Genomic DNA, 23254 nt, shown 5'->3' on the forward strand with positions numbered 1-23254 from the left:
GGAAAAGGTGTACGGTCCATTTTTCTTTGCCAAGAACATTGGTACAGGAAGCTCATATCTCGATATACTTGGCAACATTATTTTCCCACAGTTGGAGATTGATTCAAAACCACTTGCTTTACCAACAGGTTGGTCACCGTCATACTGGCGTCTGGAAGTTCGGGAACTTTTAAATCGAAGGATTACTGAACGACGGATCTGTCGCACTGGACCAAATGATTCAGCTTACATTACTGTCCTGCAAGGTCACCGAACCTGACTGTGTGTGATTATTTCTTGTGGGGTTCATAAAACACTGTTTATGTGCCTCCGTTACCAACAACAACGAAGGAATTGCGACATCGCATAACAGCAGCTGTTGAAGCCATAATTCAAGACATGCTCGCATCAGTGTAGAAATAATTTGAATACCGCAGTGACATATGTCGTGCATCTCAAGGGGGGCATACTGAACAGCTATAAAAAGGCATGAAAAAAAACTTTATTAGTTTCTCCATCATCAAAGAATAAAATTCATTGTATGTGTTTATTAGTTTCAGAAATATAGACGTGCTAAGTAGGACGATTCTTTTTTACGCACCCTGTACAGTATCTGAGCTACAGTTCAACAGACTCGCGGCAGTACATGTCACCAAATGCTCTCATTTTCCTTCTGCCTAATACACCAGTTGCCATGTCCGCGGACCTAACCGAAACACGCGCGCCCTGCCGTCGCTCATCCCCGGCACACATGCGTGGTGGTCGGCCTTAGCCTTACGTCGCGGCCGCCGGAGGTTCAGGGCGTTATCTCCGGCTGGAGACGTCGCGCCATTCAACAGTTCTTGCCTGCAGCTCCCTCTGTGGTCACAAGACAAAATGGGAGCACGGACCGGACGCCAGGTCCTTCCGCAGCCCCGATGACGAAGCGTCAGCTCCCAAGCGGCCGCTCACATAGGCCAATTCCACCCGTCAGGCCGGAATTCGTTATTGAGGTCCACACAGGAACAGCAGCTTCGGTGCTTAGCCTGTTTCACTCCTGGTTGATGTCACCGGAGATTTGCAGTGCAGTGCAGTGCAGGACGCCACGTCCACTCGCTCTTGCTCGCTAGCTGTGTTAATATCGAAGTGTCATTGTATAGATCTTATATGACAACATTGGGCTTAGAACTTAGTTACGATTTGGATTGCACTGCGGATTGGTGAATTCTATTGTGAACTTAATTACGTAGCTACTTGCTATGAGAGCAATAGACGGTGCCTGCTTCAGTATGGAGAATAAAGATAAGTAATCTTCCTGATCGCTGGCACCTTACTTTGACCAACTCTAACCCCATCTTCCTGCCTCCTCCTCAGGGCTCCCTCTCCTCCCCCTCCTGAGCGGCTTCCCCCTCCTACTCTCCCTCCCTGTCTTGTGCCCCTTTCAGTGTCCCTGCACTCCCTCCTGCCCTGTCTTCCCTCTTCCTCTCCCGCCCCACGTGTCTCCTGCCTCTCCGTGTACCCGCTGACGCCCCTGCTCTCTTCATCCCGCTGCTTCCCCTGCTGCCTCTTGCTCTCCCCTCGTTTTCCATCCTCTCTGACCTTCCCCTCAGCAGCTCCCACCTGGCAGTTTTATTCTTCGTCGTGTGTGCTACAAGTGGGTTTTAAGTGTGTTGTTCCGGAGTGTTTTTAATACTGTGGCCGACTTTTAACCTGTGCATGTCCATTCAGTGTCTTCTCTGTGTTTTAAGAATCGCCAACTGTGTTTTTTAACTTTCTGGTCAGTTTTTAACTGTCCCCCATGAACGTCTCCATGTCCGTCTGTTTTTACCTCCATTTGCTCCCTTTACTCTGTTTTATGTTCCCTTTTTCATCGCCTTATGTATGTATCATTTTATTCTTATTTTAGTTGTCGTGTCACTCGGCTGAAGAGCGCCGGATTGTGCTGCTGACACCCCTCCCCTGCCCATATGGGGCAGGGGAATGCAATCACAATAAAGAAAAAGAAACATACTTTGAGACTAATCTTTTCTCGGCCATCAGATCTTGCGTCACACCCCGGCCATGTTCTGCTACCAATTCCAACTTATGTTTGCCACTCCAGACAGACATAAAACCAGTAAGAGAATGTGACTACATGTACTGCCTCGAGTCTGATGAATTGTAACTGTGATACACTGAAGATGGCTATTTATAGCCGAAATCTAGATTTGCAAGAATAATAAAAGCTGATGGGATTCTGACTAATGGCTTTGTGCCTCTCCTTCGGTATACACAACAGTTGGTTACGGAATCAAAGTTGTTTAATTTTGGTGATGATGGGCAGCCTGGCGAGACGTACCTGCAGGGTGTCGGCGGAGGTGCCGTTCTCGGTGCTCCAGCCGGTCACGTTGAGGACGGCCCCCAGGGCAGGCGGCAGCGTCTCGTTGCCGGGCAGCGGGATCACCTCTACGCGGCCCTCCTCCAGCGCGATCTCGCTCGTCAGCGGCAGCAGCGACACGTCGTAATCCTCGCTGAACATCTTGTAGTTCTGGTGGATGTAGATCGCGTCCGCCTGGTACACGTCGCCGCCGCTGTTGAGCGCCGACGTCCCCACGCGCACCGTGATGTACTGTGCGATCCCCTCTGCCCTCGCAACACACCACGTTTCATTTACTCACAGTAGCAACCATTGGGACAAAACTCCACTGCAAGATTCTCGGGCTGTCAGCAGTGTCAGTTGACTTAAGCGAGCGTTAAAATGCCGTCATAGCCTACTCATTAAGAGGCAATAATCTTATATTAAAGATTTAAGACAGTAAGGCAAATTTTAAAGTGAGAGACTGTGTACATGTGCGCATGGTGAGCAATTTTATTGAGAGGAAAAACAGTTTTTCCAAATCTTTCCGAATTTTCCATTTCGATTGCCTTTCACATGACAGACACTACCCTCCATAGGTCTGGAAACACCGAGTGATTATGTGCAATGGAGAGGAGATCTATACGGGGTGAACATTAATAAAACCGACGGACTTCAAGGACGGGCCCCAGACTGGAATTGGAGGAAAAAATGTCCTGCGAACAAGTGCCAGGAAATACTAATGAGCGAGGATAGATGCACTTTTTTTTTTTTAATCGTAATCGGCGATAGCCATTTTGATTATGAGAGTAAGTGAAAATTTTGTATTTTGGATGTGTGTAGAAAAAAGTATTACATTCCTATTCCGTTAGTGAAAAATTTAGTTGATAGTATAGGCTGTGAAGAGGATATCAGAGCCGGCTTTTGTTCGTTGCTTCTGCTCGTGGCGGACGTCGCAAGACGCCCGTTTCAGTTCGTCGTTGATCAATTAACTCAGTTTTTTTTTATTACAGAGGGCAGCTAACCCTCTGACCGAATACGCTGAGTTAACCGTGCCGGCACAATTAGACAGTTGTTTTTCCCTGACTCGATTTGCCAGTGGGACAGTGAAAGCAATGGCAAGTAGTGGCACAAAATACCCTCCGCCATGCACCATGTGGTGTGTTGCGGCCCCATACACGTAAATGTAGAAGTAGGGAAATGGAAAAGTCGTGATGCAGAAGGGTGATGCTTAGCCAAATCAAGAGTGAATATTAATGTTCTCTTAGGCGATAGGTCCTTTACCGTCATCCGCAGATGGACGTGGGGTTGATTGTATAATGTAGTGAGGGAAATCATTCCAACGTCGTTAATGGTCTCGCTTGGAAAGGACCGTTGGAGAAGAAGCTACAGACCTCACTTTCTGCTGTTGAGTGAAGAAGTTTGCTAGAGGTCAGTGGCATGTTATTCCTTTCGTCCTGTGTCTGGGTCAAAGCTGTTAGCGACATGCCAGCTCACTTCAGAGTTCACTGATTGTCACCTACGACTCGCAGCACGTCTCAAATAACCTGTTATCTCAGACGAATCGGGCTATAATACCATAAATACGAAGCAGTTCCTTCACTCGTACTGCACGTTTTAGTTGTCACTGACCACGCGCATCCATTGGTCTGCCTATGGTGACGTTTCCAGTAATTTCGACAAAAGTCAGTACAAAAGTACCTAGTCAGACATGGCGACACGTTTTCAATCTATTAGTGCTATTACAGACGTGAAGCCACTTGACGGAGCCGTACGATACGTCAAGATTAAGGTACTTGAAATTTATCTCCCTCTTCTCTTAAGACAGATTGCTTTTCATTAATTGATAAGAAACAGCTGTCGATGTAATCGACATACACCTGGCAATTCTGGCTCAAGGGTCAGCTTCCACTGCTCTCATAAACCGAAGAACTTAATGAGACACTGCCGAATTAATATATAAGTTAGGAATCCAAATTTATCACAAATTAATATGAATTACGATCTTTGTTTGTATAAATAATATTGAAAGTATTGGAAGATGATGTAAATTCATCAAATGGCAGCATTATACTTTAGTTATTTATAATGTCAAATTTCGCGTTAAATAATACGAGTAGCGTACTGGATTTTTGCTTTATTTAATCCCTGATGAGCTTCGTTTTCGTAAGTTTTGTTTTAATAAAGTTTTCATTGTTCTTGAAATACTTGTATTGTTCCATACGATAAGATATTTTGTAACAAGAATGCGTGCATTATCGCACTCTGAACGCTCTTATATCCTCACAATAATTTGGAAAGTCCTGGCTCTACGGTTATTGTCTAAAGACAGTCCCAAATAAATGACACTGAATATGCAGTAGATCTAAAGCGTACAAAAAATGTTTAATACCACCATCTTGAATTGCACAGTTTGTTCTTTTCTATCAGAAATCTCTTTTTCCTCAATACTGCACAGCCTGATAAAAATGTGAATCATTAAGAAGTGTAACGCCGCTTCCTTTAGACGAAAAATGAACAATGTAAAAATAGTACCCCAAATCCTAAAAGTCTCAAATAATCAAGTTCCAAATATCATAAATGAAAAAAAAACACAAAAAAGTCCATTTTGGAATAATGTTGCTTGAATAGTAGCACGTAGATAGAAAAGAAACTCAGAACCAAGTAGCTTAATGTTTTGAAAAAAGAAAGAAAGAAAAAAGATAGAATGCCATTAGTTTCAAAATAAAATCATAGTAGATCGCAAAGTACCGTAATTAGAACGATCTCAAAGAATTCTCCTTATGAGTGCTCGTATGTAATTCCTAAGAAAGAGCCAGGCACTGTTACTCTGTTACAAGAGTTTGCCGGAGCAAGTCGTACCTCAGCGTGTGCTCGTATACGTGGGCGCGACGAGATTGTTTTCTTGAACGCTAAAGATTTGCGATCCACTACAACGCACTGAACTTGTAAGAAGTAAATCAGTAACTCCAAATAGGATATCACGTAGAATCCAGATGGTGAAAGATTCGAAATTGTTTTAAATTGAATATTTTGAATAAAAGACTGGACATTACCCAAAGTTAGAAACTATTAATGATGGACCGATATAGAGACTAAACTTTGAAACCAAATTGTGAGAAAAGAATTAACTTTCGTGTGTCGATAGACTCTGGAACTTGCATAATATCTTGGACAGAAATATACGTCATTAATTCAACCGAGATAGGAAAAGTTACTTCCTTACGGCAATATTAGGATGTGAATATAGTGCAATAAACCAGCATTCAGTGTTATTACTGCGTTAATAACTTCTTTCAATCCATTCAGTATCGTGTACTCAGTAAATAATTATCTGTGCAACGACACTGATTGTCCAAGGAACGTGGCGTGCATAAGTACTCTTTGCCGCATTAACAAGTTATCGCTCTGTTACGAACGATTAGGCTCTAGTAAATTGAAAAACTTTAGTGGAGATAATGGTGTTATGTATGTACTGAAGCTATGATTAATACCGGAATAGGAACAGATATAGCCCTACGTGTAGCTGTGTTTAAATACGCCGGGGAGCACGTATTTGCTTGACCTGATCGAGACAAATAAAACGCAGTCTGTGAGATTTCAGCGCAGCACAAATAGATTTTTTATATAACGTCAATATATACAGCTCTACCGCTAGTTAGCCAGACTGAAACGTTATAGAAGGGATCTTCAAAGGAAAAGAAAATCTGGTGGCTGCGTGGCCATGTGACGCTATTTCAGCGATTACAACATCGCATCAAATTTACGAAGAGTTTGGTAACATTTTGGCTCCTCTGCCACTGGACGAAGTTTCTGGGGAATCGCCTTATGGAACTTACTGTGTTCTCCTCGTTAGTGGTCTTCAGTCCGAAGACGTTTTTGATGCAGCTCCCCGTGGCAGTCTACCATGCACAAGCCTTTCATCTCTTCATCACTTGAACCTGCTCACTGTAATCAAACATTGGTTTCTCTCTACAATTTTTATCCTCTTCACCTCCCTCTATAACCAAATTCACGATTCCTCATAATGTGTCTTGTCTAAGGATGCTTTTTTATTGGGCTACAAATGTCTTTTTTTGCCGCATTCGATTCAGTACATCGTTAGTTATTCGACCTACCTACCAAATCTTCATCACCCTCCTGGCGCACCACATTTGAAAAGCTTCTACACTGACGTTACAGAAGTCATAGGATAGCGATATGCACAAATACAGATGGCGGTAGTATCACGTACACAAGGTAGAAAAGGGCAGTACATTGGCGGAGGTGTCATTTGTGTTCAGGTTACTCATGTGAAAAGGTTTCCGAAATCATTATGGCCGCACCGCGGGAATTAACAGACTTGAAATTGGAATGGTTGTTGGAGTAGACGCATAGCGCATTCCTTTTCGTAAGTCGTTAGCAAATTCGATATTCCGAGATCCACCGTTCAACAGTGTGCCGAGAATAGCAAATTTCAGACATTATCTCTCACCACGGACATCGCAGTGGCCGAGTTAACTACCGAGTTGAGCGACATTTGCGTACAGCTGTCAGTGCTACCAGACAAGCAAGACTCACTGAAGTAACCACAGGAATCAATGTGTGACCTACGACGAACATGTGGGACGTTGCGGGGAAATTTGGCGTTAATGGGATATGGCAGCACATCACCTACGGCTTCGCCTCTCATGGGTCGTGACCATATCGGTTGAATCTTAAAATCCCTGCCATATAAGTCCCGATTTCAGTTGGTAAAAGCTGATGGTAGGGTTCGAGTTTGGGGCAGACCTCACGAAGCCATGGACCCAAGGTGTCAACATGGCACTGCGCAAGCTGGTGGCGTGAGGTGTGTTTACATGGAATAGACTGGATCCTCTAGGTCTCCGACTACTTGTAGACTATTTGCAGCCATTCATTGACGTCATGTTCCAAAACAATGGCGGAACTTCTATGGATGACAGTGCATCTTTCACCAGGCCACAGTTGTCTGCGATTTATTTGAAGAACATGCTGGATATTTCGAGCCAATGTTTCGGCTGACCAGATCCTCAAACATGAATCCCATCGAATATTTATGGGACATAATAGACAGGTCAGTTCGTGCCCAAAATCCTGCAGCGACAATATTTTCGCATTTATGGAGGTCCACAGATGCAGCATGGCTGCATGGAACTTCCGACGACTTGTTGAGTCGCTGTTGTCGTCATGCGGAAACGAAGCAATTTATCTGAAGTCCGAAAGGGCAAGGATGGAAATATTTCTGAAGAAGCTAAGTTGGCAAAATGTTCCTGTGCTGTTATCGTTAAAGTATACTCTGCATGGTAAAACGGCAACATCCAAAATCGGCGTCGAGGCAACTGTGGCACACCGTGGCCCATATACGACAGGGTGAATGACGGCTGCAGAGACGTGTGCTGCCGAATAGACGTGCAACTGATGGAGCAACTGACCACCAGGATGAGTCAAGAGTCCACCAACAGTGTCTACTCAACGACCATTCTGTGCACGTTGCCGCGTATGAGTGCCCACAACAGGTGCCTGCTGGTTCATGCACCCATGCTGACCGCTGTTTATTGTGGACTAAAGCTGGAATCTGAACGCCAGTACCACAACTGGACATGGACAGAGTGGCTGCAGGTGGCTTTTCCAGCAGAAACGTGTTTTGTGCTCCATCGATCAGATGGCTGTTGGCGTGTATAGTGGGAAATGTCTGGAAGCAAACACCTTGCAAGAATGGTTGGAAGGGTCCAGGCCAGAGGAGGGAGCGTTATGGCCTGGGGGAATGTTTTCGTGGCACTTCCTGGGTGATCTCACCATTATGGAAGGCACAATGGAGCAACACAAGTATGCATCTACCCTCCAGGAGCATGTCTAGTGTTGGCAGGTGGACTTTCCTCAGCACAATGGGATGTAACAGCTGAACAATGCTACACGCCTCACAGCTCACAGTGTAGTTCGAAGAGCACCAAGATAAGTTTACCGTACTCCCCTGGCCTTGAAACTCGCCGCATTTAAACCCAATCGATTATCCGTGGGACCACATCGATCGGGCTGTCCGCACGATGGATCCTCGTTCGAGAAATCTAGTGGACCTGGCCACGGCCCTGGGGTCGGCGTGACTCCATATCCCTTTCGGTACCTTCCAGGCTCTTAACAGGTGGTCACATTAATGAAATTGCATACTGTATTTTCTGCTCTGTTGACGATTGAGACTGTGTTTCCAAATTGTTTCTTTGGGACATTACAAAATTTTACATATCTTGAAAGGTTTAGAGCTTGATTATCACCACTTCAGGAAGTAGTCCTTGCTTATAAACCACACACACACACACACACACACACACACACACAAACACGCGCGCGCGAATGCTGTTTTACACACCTTTCAAACTGAACCCCTATCGGTCTAGTTGGATATTATCGAGATAGATGGATTTTAAATACACTACTGGCCATTAAAATTACTACACCACAAAGATGACGTGCCACAGACGCAAAAATTTAACCGACAGGAAGAAGATGCTGTGATATGCAAATCGTTAGCTTTTCAGAGGATTCACACAAGGTTGGCGCCGTTGGTGGCACCTACAACCTGCTGACATGAGGAAAGTTTCCAGCCGATTTCTCATACACAAACAGCAGTTGACCGGCGGTGCCTGGTGAAACGTTGTTGTGATGCCTCGTGTAAGGAGGAAAAATGCGTACCATCACGTTTCCGGCATTGATAAAGGTCGGATTGTAGCCTATCGCGATTGCGGTTTATCGTATCGCGACATTGCTTCTCATGTTGGTCGAGTTCCAATGACTGTTAGCAGAATATGGAATCGGTAAGTTCAGGAGGGTAATACGGAACGCCGTGCTGCATCCCAACGGCCTCGTACCACTAACAGTCGAGATGACAGGCATCTTATCTGCATGGCTGTAACGGATCGTGCAGCTACGTCTCGATCCCTGAGTCGACAGATGGGGACGTTTCCAAGACAACAACGATCTCCACGAACAGTTCGACGACGTTTGCACCAGAATGGACTATCAGCTCGGAGACCATGACTGCGGTTACCTTACCCTAAACGCTGCATCACAGACAGGAGCGCCTGCGATGGTGTACTCGACGACGAACCTGGGTGCATGAATGGCGAAACGTCATTTTTTTGGATGAATCCAGGTTCTGTTTACAGCATCATGATGGTCGCATCCGTGTTTGGCGACATCGCGGTGAACGCACATTGGAAGCATGGATTCGTCATCGCCATGCTGGTGTATAACCCGGCGTGATGGTATGAGGTGCCATTGGTTATACGTCTCGGTCACCTTTTGTTCGCATTGACGGCACTTTGAACAGTGGACGTTACATTTCAGACGTGTTGCGAGCCATGCCTCTACCCTTCATTCGATCCCTGCGAAACCCTACATTTCAGCAGGATAATGCACGACCGCATGTTGCAGGTCTTGTACGGACCTTTCTGGATACAGAAAATGTCCGACTGCTGCCCTGGCCAGCACATTCTCCAGATCTCTCACCAACTGAAAACGTCTGGTCAATGGTGGCCGAGCAAGTGGCTCGTCACAATACGCCAGTCACTACTCTTGACGAACTGTGGTATCGTGTTGGAGCTGCATGGGCAGCTGTACCTGTACACGCCATCCAAGCTCTGTTTGACTCAATGCCCAGTCGTATCAAGGCCGTTATTACGGCCAGCGTTGGTTGTTCTGGATATTGATTTCTCAGTATCTATGCACCCAAATTGCGTGAAAATGTAATCACATGTCAGTTCTAGTATAATTTATTTGTCCCATGAATACCCGTGTATCATCTGCGTTTCTTCTCGGTGTAATAGTTTTAGTGGCCAGTAGTGTAAAATAACAGTGTTGGGAGAAGGACGAGCGGCAGGGAGCCGGGCCAGGCAGCGGCGCCTCAGCTCACCGATGGTGCAGTGAGCGGCGGTGAGCACCATGGTGGGCGTCAGGATGGAGCCGCTGCAGCGCGGAGAGCCGCTGAACTCGACGGTCGCCTGCCACGGGAACGAAGACAGCGACGCGTTCTGCCCCAGCACGCGCTCCTCCTCCACGTCTTCTGAAACACGGCAACGCAACGGCATCGCTAAAAACAACGGTCTGGTGGCACGGGTGGCTGGGAGACCCCGAGGGGGTAGGTTCATGAAAGGGTTTCATTCGTCTGCACAAAGTCACCCCTCTCTGCAAGGGTATACGACACTTATGTCTCACTGTACACTCATGAAAAAAAAATCTCAGCATCATGAAGAGTTGCGCGACCTGAACCAGAGTTAGTAGGTGTGTTTCTACATCTGAAACTTGATCCGTATTCTAATTTTGGGCCAGTAGCTAGTAGCGCCACTATGACTTGACAGAAAATCCCAGGAAGTTCTGGTCTTACGTTAAATCAGTAAGTGGCTCGAAACAGCAAATCCAGACACTCCGGGATGATGATGGCATTGAAACAGAGGATGACACGCGTAAAGCTGATATACTAAACACCTTTTTTCCAAAGCTGTTTCACAGAGGAAGACCGCACTGCAGTTCCTTCTCTAAATCCTCGCACAAACGGAAAAATAGCTGACATCGAAATAAGTTCAAAATGGTTCAAATGGCTCTGAGCACTATGGGACTTAACAGCTGTGGTCATCAGTTCCCTAGAACTTAGAACTACTTAAACCTAACTAACCTAAGGACATCACACACATCCATGCCCGAGGCAGGATTCGAACCTGCGACCGTAGTGGTCGCGCTGTTCCAGACTGTAGCGCCTAGAACCGCTCGGCCACACCGGCCGGCAGTGAGACTCACGAAGAGCGTAGACAGCATTTGCAGGAAAATCGAATAAGAATAAGCGCGATCCATTATGACTACAGAACAACAGATAAATGAAATCCACAGAGAAGTCGTCGAAATAAGTGTCCAAGGAATAGAAGAGCAACTGGAATCACTCAACGGAGGAACGTCCACTGGATCTGACGGGATACCATTTCGTTTCTACACAGAATACGCGAAAGAACTTTCCCCCCTTCCAACAGCAGCGTACCGCAAGTCTCTAGAGGAACGGAAGACTCTAAATGATTGGAAAAGAGCACAGGTAGTCCCAGTCTCCAAGAAGGGTCGTCGAGCAGATGGGCAAAACTATAGACCTATATCTCTGACGTCGATCTCTTGTAGAATTTTAGAACATGTTTTTTGCTCGCGTATCATGTCATTTCTGGATACCCAGAATCTGCTCTGTAGGAATCAACATAGATTCCGGAAACAGCGATCGTATGAGACCCATCTCGCTTTATTATTCATGAGACCTAGAAAATATTAGATACAGGCTCCCAGGTAGATGCCATTTTCCTTGACTTCCGGAAGGCGTTCGATACAGTTCCTCACTGTCACCTGATAAACAAAGTAAGAGCCTACGGAATATCAGTCCAGCTGTGTGGCTGGATTGAAGGGTTTTTAGCAAACAGAACACAGCATGTTGTTATCAATGGAGATACGTCTACAGACGTTAAAGTAACCTCTGGTTTGCCACAGGGGAGTGTTATGGGACCATTGCTTTTCACAATATATACACTCCTGGAAATGGAAAAAAGAACACATTGATACCGGTGTGTCAGACCCACCATACTTGCTCCGGACACTGCGAGAGGGCTGTACAAGCAATGATCACACGCACGGCACAGCGGACACACCAAGAACCGCGGTGTTGGCCGTCGAATGGCGCTAGCTGCGCAGCATTTGTGCACCGCCGCCGTCAGTGTAAGCCAGTTTGCCGTGGCATACGGAGCTCCATCGCAGTCTTTAACACTGGTAGCATGCCGCGACAGCGTGGACGTGAACCGTATGTGCAGTTGACGGACTTTGAGCGAGGGCGTATAGTGGGCATGCGGGAGGCCGGGTGGACGTACCGCCGAATTGCTCAACACGTGGGGCGTGAGGTCTCCACAGTACATCGATGTTGTCGCCAGTGGTCGGCAGAAGGTGCACGTGCCCGTCGACCTGGGACCGGACCGCAGCGACGCACGGATGCACGCCAAGACCGTAGGATCCTACGCAGTGCCGTAGGGGACCGCACCGCCACTTCCCAGCAAATTAGGGACACTGTTGCTCCTGGGGTGTCGGCGAGTACCATTCGAAACCGTCTCCATGAAGCTGGGCTACGGTCCCGCACACCGTTAGGCCGTCTTCCGCTCACGCCCCAACATCGTGCAGCCCGCCTCCAGTGGTGTCGCGACAGGCGTGAATGGAGACGTGTCGTCTTCAGCAATGAGAGTCGCTTGTGCCTTGGTGCCAATGATTGTCGTATGCGTGTTTGGCGCCGTGCAGGTGAGCGCCACAATCAGGACTACATACGACCGAGGCACACAGGGCCAACACGCGGCATCATGGTGTGGGGAGCGATCTCCTACACTGACCGTACACCTCTGGTGATCGTCGAGGGGACACTGAACAGTGCACGGTACATACAAACCGTCATCGAACCCATCGTTCTACCATTCCTAGACCGGCAAGGGAACTTGCTGTTCCAACAGGACAATGCACGTCCGCATGTATACCGTGCCACCCAACGTGCTCTAGAAGGTGTAAGTCAACTACCCTGGCCAGCAAGATCTCCGGATCTGTCCCCCATTGAGCATGTTTGGGACTGGATGAAGCGTCGTCTCACGCGGTCTGCACGTCCAGCACGAACGCTGGTCCAACTGAGGCGCCAGGTGGAAATGACATGGCAAGCCGTTCCACAGGACTACATCCAGCATCTCTACGATCGTCTGCATGGGAGAATAGCAGCCTGCATTGCTGCGAAAGGTGGATATACACTGTACTAGTGCCGACATAGTGCATGCTCTGTTGCCTGTTTCTATGTGCCTGTGGTTCTGTCAGTGTGATCATGTGATGTATCTGACCCCAGGAATGTGTCAATAAAGTTTCCCCTTCCTGGGACAATGAATACACGGTGTTCTTATTTCAATTTCCAGAAGTGTATAAATGATCTATTAGATAGTGTCGGAAGTTCCATGTGGCTTTTCGCTGATGATGCTGTAGTATACAGAGAAGTTGCAGCATTAGAAAATTGTAGCGAAATGCAGGAAGATCTGCAGCGGATAGGCACTTGGTGCAGGGTGTGGCAAATGACCCTTAACATAGACAAATGTAATGTATTGCGAATACATAGAAAGAAGGATCCTTTATTGTATGATTATATGATAGCGGAACAAACACTGGTAGCAGTTACTTCTGTAAAATATCTGGGAGTATGCGTGCGGAACGATTTGAAGTGGAATGATCATATAAAATTAATTGTTGGTAAGACAGGTACCAGGTTGAGATTCATTAGGAGAGTCCTTAGAAAATGTAGTCCATCAACAAAGGAGGTGGATTACAAAACACTCGTTCGATCTATACTTGAGTGTTGCTCATCAGTGTGGGATCCGAACCAGATCGGGTTGACGGAGGAGATAGAGAAGATCCAAAGAAGAGCGGCGCGTTTCGTCACAGGGTTATTTGGTAACCGTGATAGCGTTACGGAGATGTTTAGCAAACTCAAGTGGCACACTCTGCAAGAGAGGCGCTCTGCATCGCGGTGTAGCTTGCTTGCCAGGTTTCGAGAGGGTGCGTTTCTGGATGAGGTATCGAATATATTGCTTCCCCCTACTTATACCTCCCGAGGAGATCACGAATGTTAAATTAGAGAGATTCGAGCGCGCACGGAGGCTTTCAGACAGTCGTTCTTCCCGCGAACCATACGCGACTGGAACAGAAAAGCGAGGTAATGACAGTGGCACGTAAAGTGCCCTCCGCCACAGATCGTTGGTTGGCTTGTGGAGTATAAATGTAGATGTAGATGTAGATGATGAGGCAAATCAGGTTTGCTTTAAATACACGCTGTAGCAGTTCTGAGCTTTAGTTACACTATGGGATCAAAAGTACCCGGGACTCCCCCCAAAACATACGTTTTTCATATTAGGTGCATTGTGCTGCCACCTGCTGCCAAGTGCTCCATATTAGAGACCTCACCGGCGCACAGAACGAGCATGAAATGTGAAGTACCAAAAAGGACGTTTGTCTATGTATATTAATTGCTTTAAAATAATGTGGTTCATTACTTGTTGAACGGTCCTAGTAAATTTAAAAAAAAATGGCATAGATCATTATAAAAATATCACCAAATACACGCAGTTGTGTTAGCGTAATAGCTGAATTGTAAGAAAAGTTGTGGGTTCCACTCTAATTTTTTTTCTTAATGTTTACCGAAATGATATTCTGTCTTACACATTTGAGAGTAAACCGAGTGTGCGGAGGAAAATGACCCATTGTATGTGACAATACTCAGTTAATGACCCATTGTATGTGACAATACTCAATGGTCAGAAAATGTGTGAAATGCTTGTAGGGATGTTGCAGGGCAGGTTGTACTGAGATATGAATGTTACGAAAACAAATTCGATACTTTGCGCCGTTTCCGAGTTATTTAGCATAGAATTTAGCCAATCGGGGCGTCGCGCGCTCACACTCAAGCGGCCTGCCAGGGGCAGTGTTGCCGAACGGAGTGCTTTGTCTCGTTAGCTGAAACCTGAATTTAAGCGCGCGACGATCTGATTGGCTAACTTCAATGCTAAATAACTGTATATGTCATTCTGACTGTATATGTCATTCTGAAGAAGGAGGGAGCAGAGAATCTCTCCCGTTGGTAGTACTGAAGGGAACAGCGGGACGTTTCCCCTTCCCAACCGCTCCGCAACAATCACGCTGGCAGTCATTGCGGTGCTTCTCGTTCTTTCCCGTTTCCCATGTGTGTGGTAAAAATGGCTGAAGCTGTGCCACGGTCTTTTGTGAAACACAGAAGAAGAACACCGTTATAAAGGAATGAAAAATTGGTAGTTCCCAATGTTTTTGTGAAGTTATCGGAGAAACATCCGTCGCTAATGGTAAAGGAAAGCAGGAAACGAAATGGCATAATTACAGATAGAGTGGATATTGGTATGTGGAGGAGACGTTATCTCCAGCAGATTCAACAGTTCAGACCGAAGATTTATTACCCTGACAAAACAATGGTTAATGCTGGGCATGTGGCACAAAATGTGTGGACTGACTAAATAGTGACTGATAAAGAGACACGATTTTGTTGCAGGTTTATCAGAGGGGTTATAACATCCGACGGGAAGAGGAAAGAGGCTGATTACAGCTCGTACAGAAAACAAATGTGGTTTTTTGGAAGATGCTGAATTGACTTTTGGATTAAAAAAGAGTGGAGATTATCATGAAGATACGAATAGTGAAGGGTTCCTAACATGGTTCAAAGATATTTTATCCAAATTAGAGCTCAACAGTGTTATAGGTATCGTCAGTGCTTGGTGTCATAGTTTTAAGTTTGAGTGGAGGCCATAAAAATCTTGGAGGAAGGAAGACACTGCAGACTGTCTGAAGGGAAAGGGAGCACATGTCGATTCTATTGAGATTAAGCTTGAATTACTGAAACAGGTTGAAGTTTACGTTGCAGATCAGTTAACTGATGAAGCGGCATAGCCTGCAGGTCAGATTATCGTTAGGTTATCGCCATAACACAGCAATTTGAACCTCTCTGAACGTATTATGAGGCAAGTTGAAGGATGTATCACAAGGAACGATATGATATTTTAGCTACCAGATGTGCATAAACTAATGCACAAAGCTCTGCTGCACTTCACTGCAGAACGCTGGTGGGATGCAGAACAACCTGTACTAAAGAAGAAGAAAAAATGTAGCAATTCGATGGCTTCATAGATTGTGTTGTTGATCGGTCACATATCAGTGTTGAAGATGGGAGTTCCACTGATAAAATGTCTTGTTTAAATTCAGAGATGGAAGGAGTTTAGAGGTTACCACAACACTGAGGTAAGTAATGCCGTAGGTGGTCACGCAAGTATTTTTTGTTCTCCTTTTTCTAAGCTAAAATCTGATTTTTGCCTGGTCCCTTTAGAAGCGTATTACCAGAGTACTATTGTATATTAATTTATCCTTATTAGAATTTAAATGGAATTTTCAGTTTTATTATGTGTCTGCTGTTTATCGATTTTATTAATTATCTGCAAGTGTAACATTTGGTCTAATCTGCTTCCGAATGTTCTATTTTAATACTTGTGATGCGATTGGTTTTAGCGTTCCAGCATTTTCAGATACCTATCTGTGAGTATTAAAATAAAGCAACTGGAAACAAATTAAGCGAAACATTATTAACATTCCATTGTGGAATGTCAAACAGTAACAAATAACCTTCCACACGCATCACTGCGGACTTTACGGACCGGCTCTCCCTTTTGAATGCGCCGCTAAAACGTTGTGCATTTGTTTATTTAAGCTGAATTCTGCGAGGAAGCTACGCTGCCGCATGAAACGTTAAGTTTATTTTTATACCCACCTACACATAGCTGACGCTCCGCTAAAAATAAAATCGAATGAAGTAATAGCAAATCCAGAAGAATATGCAACGCCACATCTACATCAGGATTGTTCTCACAATGAACAGAAATAGTCATTGGAGGCCATCTGACAAGGGAAGGTCCCCAGCGGTGAAATGTACTTTTTGAAAACCATCTATATAATTTTTTTAAATTAAGGTCCCAGGTATCACACGCAGCATCCATTTTCCATAGTGGGCGCCGGTCGCGGTGGTCTCGCGGTTCTAGGCGCGCAGTCCGGAACCGTGCGAATGCTAAGGTCGCAGGTTCGAATCCTGGCTCTGAGCGCTACGGAACTTAACACCAGTCCCCTAGACTAAGAACTACTTAAACCTAACTAACCTAAGAACATCACACACATCAATGCTCGAGGCAGTATTCGAACCTGCGACTGTAACAGCAGCGCAGTATCAGACTGAAGCGCCTAGAACCGCTCGGTCACAGCGGCCTGTTCTAAAATATTTCCATTGTGTGTGGGTCGTCGAAGTAGCTGCCCAAGGCAGTTTTCGGAAACCGTGTTCAAAAGCACATCTGCATACTGCAGGTCCGTAGGTACATACTGTGGGTGTCGGAGGGCACCCTGCACCACTACTAGGCATTTCCTATCTCTTTGCCCTTGAAAACAGAGCGAGGAAAAAACGACTTTCTATGAGCCTTCATATGAGCCCTGATTTATCTCATCTTATCGTCGTGGTACTTACGCGAAATGTACGTTGGTGGCAGCAGAATCGTTCCGCAGTCAGCCTCAGCTGCCAGTTCCCTAAATTTCTGTAATAGAGCCTTGCGTCTTCTCCAGGGATTCCTATTTGAGTTCCCAAAGCAATTCCATAATACCTGCACGCTGACCGAACCTACCGGTAGCAAATCTAGTAGCACACCTCTGAATTGCTTAGATATCTTCATTCAGTCTTAGCTGGTGGAGATCCGAAACACTAGAGCAGTACTCAAGAATTCTATACAGCTATAAACCGTCTCCTTTATGGACGAGCTACACTTTCCCAGAATGCTCCCAACAAAACGAAGTCGAGCGTCCACCTCCCTGCTAGCAACCAGACGTGCTCGTTCCATTTAATATCGCTTTCCAGCGTTACAGTGTCAAGCTGAACCCTACTAATGCTGTAATCGAACGTTACAACAATGTTCTTCCTACTCATCCGCATTAGCTTACATTTTTCTACTTTTAGAGCAAGCTGCCGTTCATCACATCATCTCGAAATTCTGTCCAAGTCGTATGCTCCTACAGCCACTCAATTCCATTCTCTCCCGTACATCACGGCGTCACCAGCAAACAACAGCAGATTGATGCCCACCCTTCCCTTCAGAGTATTGGTGTATAAAGACAGTGAAAGCGGTCCTGTCACGCTTCCGTGGGACACTGCTGACTGTACCCTTGCCTCTGATCATCGCTGGTCGTCGAGGACCGCTTACTGGATTCTATTACTTTGAAAGTCTTCGAGCTGCTCACATAATTGGGAGCCTAAACTGCATTGTCGGGCCTCTGCCAACAATCTTCAGTGGGGTACCGCGTCAAATACTTTCGAGAAATCTAGGAATATGAAATTTGCCCGTTGCCTTCTACCCATGATTTATGGGGTGTACCTAGTAAGACTGTCTGTCTGTACCCACTGCAATGAATCTCATAGATGTCCCATTCTACACTCGGCAGGTTAAAGTCACATCCAATTAACAGACTACTGCGTCACCTGCGTACATTCACTTGAAACTTGCCTCGACCGTCGGCGCAGGATCCCAGAATCCGTTCACCTACACCCATTTCCTGACGATGGGGCTGCTTTACCGTATTGTAAGGCAAAAATACACGAAGATCGTACTACTGACGCTGTGCTTTAGCTTTTAGACACGAAGCGCTATCAACTGGGTAAGTCAAATCGATTCCACGTTTTCGGATTTCCTGAAGGCTTTTGACACCGTCCCTCGCGAGTGACTTGTAAATTACATTACTTGCCTGCGAACTCTTGTCTCAGCCGTGCGACTGGATTCGTAACTTCCTGTCAGAAAGGTCACAGTTTGTAATCACTGACGGAAAGTCACCGAGTAAAACAGAAGTTATACCACGCACGGCGTTCCCCAAGAAAGTGTTACGGGCTTTCTGTTGTTCCCGATCCTCACAAACGGTTTAGGAGACCATCTGAAGAATCCTCTTAGATTGTTCGCATATGACTCTGTCATTTACCGTAATGTAAAGTCATCAGATGATGAAAACGAATTGCAAAATGATTTACACCAGATACCCGTATGGTGTAAAAAGTGACACTTGACTCTAAATCACGAACAGTGTGAAGTCATCCACACGAGCACTAAAGAGAATCCGCTAAATTTCAGTTACGCGATAAATCACACAAATCTAAAAGCTATAAATTTAACTCAATACTCAGGTATTATAATTACGAATAACTCAAATTGGGGCGATCACGTTCATGATGTTGTGGGGGAAAGCAAACCAAAGACAGCGATTTATCGGCAGAAAATGTAAAAGGTCTACTGAAGACACTGCTTACTTTACACTTGCCCGTCCTCTTCTAGAGTATTGTTGTGTGGTGTGGGATCCGTACCAGATAGGATTGACTGAGGACATCGAGAAAGTTCAAAGAAGGGAGGGTTGTTTGCTAGGCCTGTTATCGAATAATAGGGAATAGAGTGCTACGGATATTATATACGAATTGGAGTGGCAGTCATCAAAATAAAGGATTTTGTGGTTGCACGAGACCTTCTCGTGGAATTTCAGTCACCTACTTTGTCCTCAGAGAGTGATTCAAATGGTTTGCATGGCTCTGAGAACTATGGGACTTAACATCTGAGGTCATCAGTCCCCTAGAACTCAGAACTACTTAAACCTAACTAACCTGAGGACATCACACACATTCATGCCCGAGGCAGGATTCGAACCTGTGTCCATAACGGTCGCGCGGTTCCAGACTGAAGCGCCTAGAACCGCTCGGCCACACCAGCCGGCAACCTCAGAGAGTGAAAATGTTTTATTGGCGCCCACATACATAGGGAGCAACAAACATCATAACAAAATTATTCTCAGAGCTAGCTAGCACTGACAGATTTAGATGTTCGTTTTTCCCACGCGCTGTTAGAGCGTCTAACGGCAGATAATTAGCTTAAGTGTGGCACTTAATTGTGAATTACAGACTCATCATGTAGATGTAGATGCAGATGAAGTAACTGTTATTACGGATATACCCGCCGATATCCGCACTCGCGTAGATCCTTACTATAGTCTCTTCCAGCATTCAGCGGACCGTACCAGGAGCACAATACAAGGCGACGTAGGGTGAAGTGCTGAGGTACCTGCGTACCTGGTTCGTAAGCTGCCGTAGCGGCCACGGTACAGAGCAGGAGCAACAGCAGCGGCTGCAGCGAGCCGCAGAAAGCGATCAGCCTGAGGGACGTCATGGTGGGAACTGAGCGACCGCAGCTGTGTCCAGTTCCCTGGACAGAGCACGCTTATCTGGCGCCGTGCAGCCGGACTTGGTACTCGTCTCGAGTGTTCTGTTGCCCTCAACACACACACTCACACACACTGCAGTAACACTGAAAACATCCGTTATTATGAAACTCCACTTCTCTCGTATCACATCCTATTCTTAGGACGACAACTAAGAAGCATTTTCGCAAAACTCACTCCATGCATCTTTTTTTTCGCAAAAAATAGTTTTGTCGTAACATACACTGTTTAGCTTTCTCTGCAAACCTGTGCAGCCTCCTTCGGCAAAACGTGCTTTATTCCACACTTAAATACCAGAGAATACAGCCCATTGTTGCAAAACTCGCCTCACCTCTAGGTGGGGGTATTTTCAAAACTCGCTCAATGCTACTTGGTTCACGAAAGATGTTAGCGGTATTGCTGGGCTTTCTCATAGTTTGTTTAGTGTGCGACAGAAGTCGTAATAAATTCTTTCCTGGCTGTGTTATGGGACTCTTGGAATAATTGTTTTGCTTGGCGGTAGAGGCCCGGTCTCGTAAACTGACATACGGCCAGGAGAGCAGTTTGCTAACCACATGCCCCTCCATATCCGCATGTGGGCTGAGGGTGACACGGCGTCCGGTCGGTACCGTCGGGCCTTCCAAGGCATATTCGGACGGAGTTAAGCTTTTCTGTTTTGTTTTGCAGTAGAGGGCAGTGCATACTACTGTGCACACCAACTAAGGCTGCGTTCACAGTGGCACCGACAACGGTCGTCAGACGCTGGTGCCAGAGGTGGCCCGATAACATCAAGAGACAGTGTGGTCATGGTGTGTCCGATCTCTTCCATCAGTTGTTGGCAGGGTCGAGGAGGTTGGGTTGGGGTGGGATTTGTTCTGTGTATTAAGTAGGGTGGGCTGCATACCACGACATCTCTGTGTTTGAATACGAGTGCTGTGTAGCGGCTTCTGCTAGTCAAGAGACTCCAAATCAGTGTGGTTGAGCTTTCGTCTCTCATAAAGAACATTTCGAGTACTATACACTCTGTCCTCAGTTATCGGAATAACCAGACATGCTTTGCGAATATATGAGATGACGGGGAAACGTTCTGTTACACACTCAAGATACTTTGTGGTGACACTGAAAAGCAAGCTATAAACACTGTGTTTCACTGTATTTATTTAAAGTTGTGCTGATGTAAAAAGATCCAGCACAGTACCCACTAGCATATACACTGAAGTGCCAAAGAAACTGTCACACGTGTGGGTATTCAAAAACAGAGATATGTAAACAGGCAGATGCTGCTGCACTGGCAACTCCTATGTAAGAGAACAAGTGTCTGACACAGTTGTTACATCGGTTACTGCTGCTACAAAGGCGAGTTATCACTATTTAAGTGAATTTTAACGTGGTGTTATAGTCGGCACAACAGCCATGGGACACAGCATCTCAGAGGTAGCAATGAAGTGGGGATTTTCCCAGCCATTGGCTCAAATGAATGATTGATTATTAAAGATAGAGGGTGTGCAGTTTTATCACAGACAGATTTAATTACTTTAGCGTGTACTTGGTCCCACCCTGCAGAGTTTTTGTTTGAGGACAAAATAGCATTATTTACATCTTCAGCTGAGACTTTACTAAATGCCACAAGGGAGTCACCATTGTGGATGGGTAGTTGGTTGATTTGGGGAAAGGGGCCAAACAACAAGGTGATTAGTCCTGTCAGATTAGGGGAGGATGGGGAAGGAAGTCAGTTGTGCCCTTTCAAAGGAACAATCCTGGCATTTGCCTGAAGTGGTTTAGGAAAAAGACGGAAAACCAAAATCAGGATGGCCGCACGGGTTTGAACCATTGTCTTACCGAATGTGAGTCCCACTATTCTGGTCTGGGCCAAAGAGATGTACACTGTTTTGATAAATAACCATATCAGCATTAGATTTTACTGCATTTATGAGAAATCTATTAGAGCATTGAGATATTTGAATGGGACTGAAAACAGTGTTGTTGTTTTTGTTTAATTTTGAAATTTCCTGGTGATAAGCTGCTGTACCCAATTCAGATTTAATAACAGACCATACTACCTTAGATTTATTATTATGTCCTAAAATGAACTTATTATTTTGTCATTCTTTTGGTAGTTTTGACACCTTCAAACAACTTTGTAACATTTCGCATAGTTAATAAAGTCAGGAGTCTTACTGTATTTCAGTTCTTTATGTAGCTGTCATACTCCAGCACTAGATATTTTAATCCTGGATTAATCCCATATAGTTTACTTTTGGCTTTTTGGTGCCAGATCTTTGGTGGGATCAATTCATTGAACACCTCTAGAAAACTTAATTAGAAATTTATCAAAGTTCTTAGTACTTGACACACTGTTATCTATATGCTGTTTTACTGGATCTATTTTGTCACACAACATGTTCAAGTTATTTTCACATAACTTTCTTTACATAAAACTTTTTGTAACATCTGGTTTAGTTACTCCTGGCAGATGAATAAACAAAGCAGAATGCTCAAAAATTTCTAAGTCCAAACAGAACTTGTTTTCAAAGTCAAACGTAAATTTGCTAACAAATTGTATATACAAGCAGCTGGATGAACATTTTCCCTTGCGAATTCACAAAAGTTTAGTTTAAAGCAGAGTTCTGAAATAATTCAATAAACTGTTTTGAGCTATAGTCATGACTTATTACAGTTACTTTAAAATCAGCTGCTATGATAATATTTTTCTTCTTTTCTTTCTTAAGTTTATCAAAAAGATACAGATGCTTAGTCCAGTCTAGTACAGCATGGTAGCTGCTACTGGCTGAGGGAGTGGACTCAATCCCATGCCATACCTCTTCTTCCCTGGACCATCCCATCCACAGCATGGTGTAGACGGCAGGTGTTGAACCAAGTACTGCCAGCCTGATGGTTATCTTCCATCCCACATTCAGTGAGTACAGTACCTGGTACTCCACTGCTGCTGGTAGTTCATCAGTTCTCCCATTGGTAGTGGGTGATGTGACACAGCATGAAGTACATCAGTGGAGTTCAGCTCTGTGGTGCTCGATGGCTGGCTGCTGCTGTGCTGGTTGATCTGAGACTAGACTTACTAAAACAACATGCTCACGG

General features: G+C 45.3%; 1 protein-coding gene across 1 annotated transcript in view; it reads right to left on the minus strand.

Annotated features, from left to right (window-relative positions):
- Positions 1-20135, minus strand: part of LOC126293527 (trypsin alpha-like) — a 30224-nt gene extending 10089 nt beyond the window's left edge. The window contains exons 1-3 of the mRNA XM_049986794.1: positions 20031-20135; positions 10200-10349; positions 2297-2580 (exon numbers count right to left, since the gene is read on the minus strand). Of these exons, the coding sequence (XP_049842751.1) occupies positions 2297-2580; positions 10200-10349; positions 20031-20127 (531 nt within the window). The 5' untranslated portion in view covers positions 20128-20135. The remainder of the gene's footprint in view (positions 1-2296; positions 2581-10199; positions 10350-20030) is intronic.
- Between the last annotated feature and the right edge of the window lie 3119 nt (positions 20136-23254).

Source organism: Schistocerca gregaria, chromosome 10, assembly GCF_023897955.1.
Source record: "Schistocerca gregaria isolate iqSchGreg1 chromosome 10, iqSchGreg1.2, whole genome shotgun sequence".
NCBI lineage: Eukaryota > Metazoa > Arthropoda > Insecta > Orthoptera > Acrididae > Schistocerca > Schistocerca gregaria.